At 28.7% G+C, this 13372-nt stretch overlaps 1 protein-coding gene across 1 annotated transcript; it reads right to left on the bottom strand.

Moving 5' to 3' along the window:
• Window positions 1-280: 280 nt before the first annotated feature.
• Window positions 281-1357, bottom strand: LOC147804278 (zinc finger BED domain-containing protein 5-like). Its single transcript, XM_087151486.1, has one exon. It carries the CDS (start codon window positions 1355-1357, stop codon window positions 281-283), a length of 1077 nt encoding a protein of 358 aa, XP_087007612.1.
• Window positions 1358-13372: the final 12015 nt, after the last annotated feature.

Below are 13372 nucleotides of genomic sequence, written 5' to 3'. Positions count from 1 at the left end.
TTTTTTGCAAATTTGATTTCCATAGCTCCACTTTTTTAATAAATGCTTTCACTTTGTCTTTTTGTATAAGCAAATGCATTTGCGGTTCTTGCATTGATTTATTAAGAACACACAATTTTTCAAAAATGTCAATCAAATATGTAAGTTTAACGATAAAATTATCATCCGTAAACATATTGCCGTCTTCATTATGACTTTCCTCGAGAAACATAGCAATTTCTTCTTTGAGTTCAAGTACCCTTTGAATCACTTTTGCACGAGATAGCCAGCGGACTTCACACTAGTACAGAAGTGACGTGAAATTAGCTCGCATATCTTCACACAGTTTTGCGAACAACCTTGCTTTTAATGGACTGTTTTTCATGTAATTTATAACTTTCGTTACTTTTGCAAAAACATTGTTAAGTTCCTCGCTTATAGTTTTTGGTACGAGAGCTTCTCTGTGGAGCATGCAGTTCGTCCAGAGAACCTCAGGTGTTTTCATTTTAACTAGTGTTTGAAGACCAGTTTTGTGTCCCGCCATTGATTGTTCACCGTCAGTACAGAGCCCAATGCAATTATTTAACATTATGTCGTTCTCATTAAAAAATCTGTCTATTATTTTGAAAATTTCATTGGATGTGGCTCTGCCAGGAATTGGTTTGCAAAATAATATTTCTTTAATTATATTAGTATCTTCAACATATCGAACATATGCAATTAAATGTGCGTCTTTAGTTACATCAGTAGCTTCATCTACTTGTATGGCGAATTTTGAAGTACACATTCGAGAAACTAATTGGTCACAAAGATCTTCAGATATATCATCAATTCTTCTGCCAATTGTATTATCAGCAAGCGGTATTTGTCGCAGCTGATTCGCATAAGATTGGCCAAACATTGTTTTGACCATATCAATAGCTACTGCCAAAACTAAGGTTTCTGCTATTGTGTGGGGTTTTTTACATTGCGTGATTCTGTATGACACTAGGTATGATGCTAGTAATGTATTTGATGTATTATGAATAATTTTTTTGAAATGTTCCTTGTTTTTAGATAACTCATCCAATTTTATTTGAAAAAATTCTTGGAGTTTACCAACGTATTCAGAAGGAATAGTTTTAAGGTACCGTTTCAATTTGCCGGATCTCATACTATCAGCAGCCAAAACTTTTGAACACAGCAAACACATTGGTTTTTCCACATTATCGTTAATAATATTAGTAAATCCAAACGATAAATAGTATAAGTCGTATTTCCTTGTCTTGGGAGCTCCTCCTTCCTTTTCCTTGTGGCTTGTATTCCTACTACTTGTGCCAACATCAGAATCTTCATTATTAGTGGATTTTCGCTTATATCCTATCAAAAACTTATCCATTTGTCTGGAAAAATTAGGAATAATATTATATTATTCTAAAACAATAAAACTATTAAATTACTTACTATTATGATCAGTGGGCAATCACGTCAATAACAATAGAAATACAACCTAACGCTGCTGAACCAATAAATATTAGCTGTGACACGAAACAAACCGGTGAACTAAACGTGCGTCGATCTTTTCTGGATGTGTGGCATCCAGTGACGTTAGTGCGTGCACATCAGGCTCTTGTTAAGTTGTGTCAGTCGAGTGTCGTCAAATTAACGACTTCCTTGGTTCAAAAGATTTGCCGGTGTCGAGGTATATGGATGCTAAGTTACGAAATGTTTAGTTGAACTATGCGCGATAAAGCACGATGGTATTTTTCCATTTATTCTCTCATTTTTTGCATAGAAAACTTTAGCAGTAATTTGGAAAATTGTTCACTGTGACTAATTTTCGCGGCTCCCTTTAGACTAGTTCGCGCCTCCCTAGGGAGGCGTGCCTCCCAGTTTGGAAAACGCTGTTTTAAACAGAGCTCGTAAGATCCTTAAGATACTGAAATGGGGGCACAAAAACTTAAAAGATAAAATATTTAATTTCATTAACTCAAAATATCTGGTGTCAAAATATTAATTTTTAAGTTAAATATAACTTTTACAATATTGACGTTCTTACGTTTTTAAAGACCACATGAATCCTGATAAAATATTAAAATGCATATGTTTACTTTAACGAGTGTAAAATCCTTATCAAAATAATGATCAAGACCCAAATGTAAAACTGTATAATTGACGATAAAAACTCAACTGGCTTCAAAACATATGAAGAGGGAAGTAAAGGTCGACATGTTTCGAAATTTCAAATATAATCGCCCATTCTCACGACTTGTCAGGCTTGGATAACTTGTGACTTTTATTATTGGACGCTCAAAACATGTCTATTTCTGTCTGTTTTTATTATCATCATGTCTGTTTGACATGTCTGTTTTTATTATCATCTATTATTTTTTTAAATCAATGAAGTTTTTATATTTTCGATTCAGTTTCTTAGGATTATCCATTTAGTTACACAACATATTAAATTATTTCCCTCAATATTAAAATAAGTTTTACATATGATATAGGCACAGGTTCTTAGATTGAAAAATTAATAATTCATTGCTTTGTAAAAAAATCAATGCAGTAAAAAAAATTTTTTTTTCTTGCTGCAAGCCTTAACATTTTAATTTAAGGTCATAAAAAATTCCGTTTACAATTGAAATTTCAAAAGTCGAATGTGAAAATGGAATGTCCCCTAGTACCAGGAATCGAAATTAAATAGTTACAAGGACAACTTTTTTAAACAAGTTAGCGTTTCCGTCCTACTCGAAGTTGTTTGAAAAGGTATTTTTTATATATCGATTCCAAAGTTTATTCTACATATATTCCAGGGTATACTTTCGGAGTATTTCGATCGAGTTTACTTTTACACCCTTATTTGCTTAAAAGTATTAAATAATTTACTTAAAATAAATTATTCAAGCTACATGATTGAATGCATTTATAGTATAATAATAAACGGAGCTTCCAACGCATATCCTTAACCTTAATACCGCTATCATTAAATAAATTGAATAATCTTAGATAAATAATAAAAGTTAATTTTTCCGTTGTTTTAATTTTCAAGGAATAATATGTTTCGATCAAACAGATTTCATTCTGGAAATAGCGAAATTATTGAGTAGGTCCCTTGGAGCAATATCATTCTTATCCTCTTTTGACGAAATATAGGAAAAATTAGTTTTCACAGTTTCTGTAAAAAGTATGTTAGCCTACTTGCCACGTTTTTTTTAATACTTTTTTTATTAAAATAAGTTCGGAAATTGTGTATTTTTTATAACATTTTTTTTGAAAATCAGATGACTCTAAAATTGGCACAGCTTTCGGAATCCTTACAAATTTCAATTTTTAGTATTTCCTGCTTAACAAAATAAGGCATTTTCCTGATAACAAATTATACTACAATAATATGTTGGAAATCATGCTAAAGTAAAAAATTAAACTAAATAGTTTAGTATATTATCAGAAAAGAAAATCTACTTGGTATCATAAAGAGTAAAAGATATAATGAAATAATTAGTGAATCACACGTGGTCAGATAAATAAAAATTTAATTTCACAACTAAGATAGTAGGACGACATTTAAGATACTGAGATATTTTAAGACACTAAAAAAATTGGCTACGCATTCCACAGCTTTTTATGTTCGGTATCTTTATCCTCTTTGTAGTGGCTTATAAAACATCAATACTATTTTAGATAATCTAAGTTGAAGTCACAAGAAACAAAAAAAAAAGACAATCAATAATATATATTCTTTTTTTAAAAAAAATAGTATGCTAAGTAAATAATCAGCATATTATCAGAAAAAAAATCTACTTGGTATCATAAAGAGTAAAAGATATAATGAAATAATTAGTGAATCACACGTGGTCAGATAAATAAAAATTTAATTTCACAACTAAGATAGTAGGACGACATTTAAGATACTGAGATATTTTAAGACACTAAAAAAATTGGCTACGTATTCCACAGCTTTTTATGTTCGGTATCTTTATCCTCTTTGTAGTGGCTTATAAAACATCAACACTATTTTAGATAATCTAAGTTGAAGTCACAAGAAACAAAAAAAAAAGACAATCAATAATATATATTCTTTTTTTTAAAAAAAATAGTATGCTAAGTAAATAATCAGCTGTTTTGCATTAAATAATTTTAAACAGCTGAATGTTTTTAATTTCTTAACAAGGTTTTATTCTTAGCTAGCAGACAATAATTCTTTAAAAAAAACTTGACTATAATTTGAAAAGGAAACCTAAATTAAAGAAAATCTAAATTAAAGTTCCAAAAAAATTATTAGTATATTAATGAAGAAATAATAAACGTAAAATGGTAAAGAATAAGAATTTTAAAATTTTAAATTTAATTAAATAGTTGGTAAAATAGTTCTGCGATACACTTCCGGAAATTTCTTTTAAGATTAGGATGATATAGGGTAAACCAACAAATGAAGGAGCATTTTATAGATATTTCTTAGAAATAAGGTTTTAAACGTTTCAATTTAGATTGATTGGTAACAGTAGCTTACTACCTAACAATAGGAAGTCATCTAACAATGCATTTAGTTACCTGTTCTTTGAGTCTTCTCTAGAAAAAGTTTTGAATTTGTTAGTATCTGTTCAACGCCTTGTTTCTTTGACAAAATTATACGGCCAGTGTTTGTTGTTATCCGTTTAAACTACAATTAATTGCATATAATAATGCTTTTTCTTCTCATTGTGAAAAAAAGAATTCAAAATATGGTCATTGAAGTTACGTTTTATTTATTTTAAGCATCATAACATAAGCAAGTACTGAGATTAGGTCGTGTTTATTAACTGGATTACCGAACGATGAAAAACCAATGAATAAACAAGTGTTCCTTTACTGGGATTTTTTCAAGTTAATGAAAATAAAAGAAAAATTTTAATTTTCTTGTACCTTTTGTCATATTATTAATCAAAATTATGTTAAAAAAAAAAAAAAAAACTTCTAACCAGTGAAGGAACAGGCATGTTCCTTCACTGAGAATAGATTTCCCAGTGAATGAATAGTATGTTTGAAATATGATTTTACATGGATAATTAGTAGTTCAGCGACATAGAGGACTCCTAAAATTCAGTTAAATGTTGTGTGAATAGTTCCTATAACAATTTCATTTAAATATGCAAATTTAATTGCTAAATTTATTTAAAGAATTATAATAACAATTAATTTATTATTTATCTTTATAAATGTAGTGATTAGTTATTACATCATACCTTAGACTCCTTAATAAACTATGTTCATTAACTAAATATAACAACTAAATATAATAATAAAAGCTTGAATGGAAAATTTCTTTGCAGGATTTTGTGCCAATAATTAGCTAAATTATTATCTTATTGCCGTCTTTAATGTCCTAACGGGAACTGGTAGGAAAAATCCATTTAAAGACAATTATCTAGGTGAAAAATGGGTGAAGTTTTTTTAAGGCGGCATCCACCGATAACTTAGTGCAATGCGAAGATAATTTCAAAACGCAAAACTTCCCTTAGAGAATAATATTCGAAATACTGGTTTTAAGAACTTCAAAAGAATCTTTAGGAGGGAAGTAGCCCTGGCATCCTTTTATAAAGTGATTGTATTTACAATGCGAATGAAACAAGAGTTGAATACTGCCCTTAAACGGAAAAAATCTGCGGCCTTAAAAATTATAAGGATTTATATTCTAAAGTACCTAGGAAAGAAAAAGTACCTCCATTGGTAGTTTTTCCTTACAGAAGAATTCGTTGAGATATTACAGAATCAGTCCCTGCTACATATTTCATTGGAAAAAGCTATTCATGAAATGAAACGATGACCGCAGCAACATTTTACAAAGATATTGCAAATGTTTTTACCCATGGCTAATTAAAAATGCAATCAAATTCCATATTTTGCTTCTTCCGGATAGGTATAAATCTCATATCAATTTGAAACTGAGCAAGTTTTCTTCCTCAAAACAAATTTTCTGGTTTAGTTTTCTACGTAATTCTTGGAAATCTCGTTAGATCTTGAAAACAAAAGAATTGTAAAACAATATGTCTAGAAAATTTTACATCCATTTTTAGATAAGATTTGAGACATCAACTGATGAAGTTAAAATGCTTTTATGAAATGCGATATTTTTTCATTTAATGTAGAAAACGTTGACTGTAACAAATGCATGCAAAACAGACACCAAGAGTTAATGAGCAAGACAACTTATCAACAAAACGCATGCTTCGAGAGTAACGATGCGCCATTTCTTCAGAAGCTTGAGAAGGAAATCTCACAAGTTATGTTGCAAATTTTTAAAGGAACATTGACAGAAAAGTTTAATCTCCCAAATATCCAATAGCCTGTGCTTTTCTCAATATTGAAGAATTTATTTCAAAAAGAACAATTGTATAATCAAATTTTGGCTCTGAAGCTGAGACAACTAACATTAATAATGAAAGTATCTTGAAAACTGATTTTGAGATAAGTCCTCTTGAGGCATTGTTAGTTGCAAAAACAATTGGTTTCATAAGTAACTACTAGATGTAAGTCAATGAGAGATGGGTTTTACTCAAACTTCGAAACTCCTCCTTCTCATTTATTATCCAGTGAGGAATTCTGGAAATGGAACTGGAAAATCAAAAGAAATTTCGAAGATACATTTACATTGGCCAAAAATTTGGAAAAAAGAGGAAGGTTAAGTTAAAAGAAAAAAATTACTCATGACGAAGAGAAAAAAAATACTTAAAAAGATTTAAAAAAAGCTTAAAAAATATGGGGGAAAGTGTAAACAAAAAAATTATCGAATTATAATAATAATAAAAACATCATCGGATTACACAATGATAAACATTCATAATTTAGAACGGACTATTAAACTGTGAGAAAAAAATGAAAAACATTTTTTTTAGAATCATGTATTCAAACATATTTTACTTTCCATTCCATGACTGAAAAAAAAGTAACATTTTCCACATTAACTATGGTTATATGTCGTAATTCCAAGAAAAATCTTGTTTTTAGACATTTGTGTGGCCTATGGATTCCTAACGAGCATCAAACATTATCAAAATTAAGTGTTCATTCTCTGGAAAATTTAGTGTTTATTCACTGGTAAGAACTGTTCCTTCACTTGGTCATCTTACTACTTATTATTTAAACCACCAAAAGCTTAAAACAATATTATGTAAGTTATCTAACTTTTTTTACATAATTTGCATTTAATAACAAATATGTCGACACCATCATTTAGCTAAAATTACAAATTTTGAAATTTTTATGAATTTTTTTTAAAGGCAAGCTAAGCTTAAGTGTTCCTTCATTGTTTAGTTTACCCTATAAGATGTTGAGAAATTTGCGATGTTGTGAGAGATGTTTAAAAATGTTGACTACGTATTTTTATTAATATTTATAAAATATATATTCAAGAAATTGATAAATATATTATTCCAAATCTATGCATACGTATGTATATTATTGAAATTGTATCAGTTATTGAAAAACAAAATAAAAAAAATTAAAAATAATCACATTAAATAAGCACAATCTGGTGTATTCTATCAGAAGCACGCTTTTTTAAAACTAGACATTTGTTGAATAAAGTGTTTTTTATTCAAAATTCTTTACTAAATTGCAAATAAATTATTAAATGACTAAAAAAGAAACATCGTATTTTATAGTGTGAAAGAAATAAAAAAAAAAAGATTTGCAAACGAGTATTAGCGAAAAAAATATGAATGAAATTTTACGCTACGCGCGCGAAGTCAAGTTCCTCCCAAGTTTATCACATTTTAATATTAATCGCTCCAATTAGTTATTTCATTATTGTCGCCAAATCATTTTTTTAAAAATAATTAATTTTAGTTTTTCTCAGCTTCTAATAAATAAAAACAGTTGAAACTTTAGATTTTTCAATTGAAAAATATGTAGATTAATATGGTATAAAAAAATTCATACCTTTTAATTCAATATTTTTTCATCCTCAGTTTAATTAAATAATAAAAAGTAATAAATAATTATTAAAAATTATTTTTTGCATGAAATTATCTTTGGGTAAATGAGTTTTATGAGTGGGTGCAATTTTTTCTTGAATTGCTTCATTAGTTTTGAAAATATGACTGAAAACGCAAAAAGCGAAATTAACATTAAGGGGTACGAACTTTGAATCGCTCTCCTGACCAAACTATGGGGACCACATTTCCCAGATTGCGGCTACCCCCTATATTTTGAAGATGAGAAATCCAAATATGTAAAAAAAAATGCATGTTTATTCCGAGAAAGTACGTTTTTGTGTCTGATTTCGTAACTTAATTAATAGTTAGCACTAATTAATTAGCATATTTGAGGTCACCCCCAGGAACCATTAAGATTGACACTTAGTTCGTGAAAATCCGATCATTAGAACGAAAGTTATTCAAGGTGATTCGTTTTTTTTTTGCGGACTGTACACTATGTAATGCCATTCATATAAATACTGAGCTTCCTCCGTCAGCTCCGTTCCACCGCTTCATTTCCTTACGCACCCCATGGTATGTCATGGTGCATATAGGCAAATATTCTACTTTATCGTGATTGGTCTTCTCAATGACCTTTCCATCCATTGTAACTGCTTGTTTTGTTTTTATATTAATTGTTTCATTTCGCCTTAAACCAGTATTATGAATCTTATGTGAGAGCGTTTTCCACTTATAAATTCTTAGAACAAATCCTGAAATGCATGACAAAATCCTTTATAATGACAATAAAGTATTTCTTATAAAACTTTGGTTAATTTAACTAATATATGAACAAATAAACATAAATTAACAATAAGTTAATATCCTGCTTGAAAAACGTGAAAGGTATTATAAAATAGTCATATGCGTTAAATACAACACCATGACCACTTTACTCTGTTTGCTTCAATGAAAATAAAATCTTGAAAATTCCCAGTAAGAAGGATCAAAACTCAAGATGGCAGTAATTTTTCATTGTAAAGCCAATATTTAACTTAAAAATTTATGATAAAAAAAGGGAATTAAAAAAAACTTATTGGTATATGAGTAGAACAGTAAGAATATATATATATATATATATATATATATATATATATATATATATATATATATATATATATATATATATATATATATATATATATATATATATATATATATATATATATATATATATATATATATATATATATATATATATATATATATATATATATATATATATATATATATGTATATATATATATATATATATATATATATATATATATAAATTTCCTATTTACTATGAAAGATATCAAAAGCAACTCAGCTAGTGAAAAATAATGTAATATATTCTATTTCCTCAATCTCAGTAAAGCAATATTTCAATCAAAATATAACAGTTTTTGTTCTTATAACACAAAAAATCTTTTCTCAAGTTCTAGTTATTTATTCATTAATTTTTTGGTTGCTTTCTTTGAAAGGATTTAAGAATTTTGGAGCAATTACAGGAAACTAGTTTAAACCTTTTTCGCTACGACTTTCAAAGTAAACTAATCCTTTTGATATTCGAAATGCAGGAAGTCGCCTTTTTTATTTGAAAAATTCAATTTATTTTTTATACAATGTTACCGAAACAATTTACTTCGTTTATATTTTCCCGGAGTTATCCACCAACAATGTTTTTCTGCATCCTTTTACAAGTTTTGATTTATGTATTAACAAATAATGTATTCTTTATTTCCTGATTCTGCGTAATTTTTCTGCAAATATGTGTGTTGATAAGTTGACCTTCTCGTTCGATGTGCTGCTTGGTAAAAAAAATCTCTTCCCTAAAATTTCATGACAATTTAGTGAGGATGAAACTACGTTGTACTGTTATGAATAGCATCGGTAATTAAATTAAATGAAAGATTAAATTAATTTAGTCTCCAATTCACACCAATTATGCAATTCTAGTGGATCTAACGCATTCCATAGGCTTTATTTAGATACGCGAAAAGCTTATAAATCGGATCAAATTCAATCTCAGTCTTATATTATAACGCGACAAATATTGGTATTATCTTGTGATTGTCATATACTGGATAGATTGTCATAGCTGGATACTGTTTCAGAAATATTTACCACTGTTTTGAATCACTGAGTTTATTCGTTGTATTAACCAAAATTTTGACCCATATTTGATCTAATTATTAATTGAAAGTTTTGACTAGAAACTGACGATTCTCTGTTAAAGTGCCTGAAGGATAAAATTCGGTAGTATCTTAGCCTGACGGTGTAGAAATGGTGTGAATGTTGGAAGATTTTTATTCCAATATGAATCAATTATTTAAAGTTGTGAATTGGCAATAATATGCATGTCATCTACTAAACAATAAAAGCAGTATTTGAGGAATTTGTTAAAACAAGTCTTGAAAAAAATAATATTTGATTTGAAAAAAATAATATATATATTTTTAAATCTAATAATATTTTTCTAAATTCATTTTAAAATGCGTAATGATAAATAACATAATGATAAATAACATAATAACAGTGATAAATTGGTGCATCATGCTTTAAAATCAAAACCAATTACAACGAAACTCGTTTCAGCATTACTATGTAAAACTGAGTAATTTATAAATGATTCAAGTAAATTATTCTACTGCTCAGAACAGGGTACTTTATGTGCGATTCAAATAAATTATTCTACTAGAAATTATTCTACTTAAATTATTCTTAGAAGATAATTTCTTTGAGAATTGAATGTAAAATTCTGCGATATAATGTATAATAAATTCTACAAAATACATATTTGATTTTAATATTATGTAACTAAAACACGGAAATGTATGAGTAAATTGAGAGTTATAAACTTTAAATGTATGGTTTCGAAGTCGATTTCAACCCGTCACAAACCATTATTGCTAAAACAGAGATTTAAGCTCCATTTTTTCTTTAGCTATAGAAAAACTGGGAATTAGTATAGCATATGAATATTACGAAATATCGAATTTTACGAATATATATATGTATGTGTTTTTAGAATATTTGACACCCAACCTGTCACTTGATTTTAATATCAAAATTTTATCTCATACCAAAAAATTATAAAAAATTAATAAAGTGTCCCCTAGTTGAACATGTCAAATGCAGCTATTAATAATATTGTGCAAATAAAACACGAAAGTGTGCATAACAAAATTAAGAGTTGAACATTTCAAGTGAGGACTATTAAGCCTTTTTCTACCCGTCTCACATAATAATTACTTTATCAGCGATTCAAGCGCCACCTATGCTTAACTTCTTAAAATACTAAGACAAGAGAAAATTATTTTAAAAAAATTTCCAAACATATTATTGCATAGTTATAATTTTTTGGAAAATTCGACACTTTCCCTTTTACTTGATATCAATATCAAAATTCTCCCTCATACCAAAAAATTATGAAAAAAAATAAAGTGTCCCCTATTTGAACCTCTCAAATGCAGCTATTAATAATATTGTGTAAATAAAACACGAAAATGCGTATAACGAAATTAAGAGTTGAACATTTTAAGTAAGGAATACTAAGCCTTTATCTACCCATCTCACATCAGATTTGCTTTATCAGAGATTTAAGCGCTACTTTTGCTTTACGTCAAGAATGACTAGGACAAGGGAAAATTATTTAAAAAATTTTTTCGCTAATATATTATAGCATATGCATGCATTTTTAGAAAATTTGACGCCATTTTTTTTTAATAAAGTATTAAAATCATGGGGGTATGTACTGTATTAAAATCGGTTACGGTGTTAGAATAAATTATTCTACGTTGTAAATAAAGTATTTTATAAATGAATCGATTAAATTCTTCTGCGATGTAGAACTGAGACTTTACATGCGTTTAAAATTAATTACTTATCGATGTTTAATTAGATATTTTATTAGCGAATTGTATAAAAAATTCTGTGTTTAGAACTGGGTGCTTTGTAGATGATTCGAATAATACGGGGTAGAACTGAGTACATCCGTGGTTAGTTGAATAAATTATTTCAAACAGTGAGTTGATAATAGGCTTTAAAAGCAGTCTTTTATAAATAAAAACAGTATAAGAAACTCACATCGAGCCACGGTTGCTTAAACAGAAGATTTTACGCTTCTTTCCCAATGCTGCCACAAGTTCGAATTCTGGAAATAACTGGTCGATTTGCATGATGGCTACAGGCTTTCAATTACCACAATGCTTCTGCAAAATCTTTCCAATGTAAGAGGGATTTAGGCGCAGATCTGTCTAGACATCGTAATCACGACCTAAGGGGTAGAATTAAAAACATAAAACAGTTTATTTCATTCGATTAGAAGCGTCGAATTAGAATTTTTACTACTAGTAAGCAACAAACACTAGAATCTCACCAAGGAAAATGGACTGCAATTCCTCTTCAGTATTGTTCTGCAAACAATCCTGGCACATGCTGGTACTATCAAAAAGCTTGGAAAGGGATATAGCGGTATTCATGCTTTGTTTGCGCCGCACTAGAACTACGCTATATTACCCTAATTTTAATAGAATGACAGATTGTGGTTGGAACCACTCAGCGTCCGTGGCATGCTCCACAACAACAAATACCAAAGATAGTTATACTAACTTCCACATCTCCTCACCACGCTTTACAGATGTTCAACACTGTGTATATATTCCAACAGAAAACATTTACATAAGAGTATATTCTGTAGAGGAGAGTGGAGTCAATTGTAAGAGGGCACGATTGCAACAGAGCACAAATTTCGAGTGTCGGGTCCTAGCTTTGGTTCCTAGGTGGCGCATAAGGTGTATTTAATAAATCTACATGCACACCCCTGCTGGTAACCATTTTTATGTACTTTTGAAAGAGTTACATCACAAAAGATATTTTAACGCTACGTAAGTACTTTTTTTGTATTAGAATATTATATTGTAACAAAGTAATTTTGTTTAAACAAATAAAAATTATTAACTGAATATGTAAGTGGACACCTTAATTAACATTTCAATAAAAAATTAGTTTTGTTAATTAACTAGTATTGTTTTTAACAAATGAAGTTAAAATGGCGCCTTGGGGACCATTGTAACAATAAGTAAAGAGACGACTGTAACAGCTGAAAATAAATAATCTTATGTTTACAAACCATTACTTAACTCTTTAAGAACCACCAATAGTTTCCTATATCATTTATATTATGTTGCATGTGTATTATTTTATTTGTCACCATTCACAGCATAAATTAAAAATTTTAACCACTTAAAGTTAAAAGTTTAACCCTTTAGGTCTCTGCTCATTATTGTTTTTACTCCTAAAATATCGCTACTATTTTAAACAATTAAAAAATATATCACAACTATGATAATATGTATAATTAACTATGTTTTAGTTGAATTTATGAACTGTTACAATCGATCCCGTAAGTGGGGACAATTGTAACAAGTGCACGACTGTCAAACATTATTAATAACTAATATAATAACATTTAA

Source organism: Parasteatoda tepidariorum, chromosome 9 (assembly GCF_982258835.1).
Source record: "Parasteatoda tepidariorum strain Cologne lab strain chromosome 9, Ptep-v5.0, whole genome shotgun sequence".
Taxonomy (NCBI): domain Eukaryota; kingdom Metazoa; phylum Arthropoda; class Arachnida; order Araneae; family Theridiidae; genus Parasteatoda; species Parasteatoda tepidariorum.
This window is presented reverse-complemented; position numbering and strand designations above follow the sequence as displayed.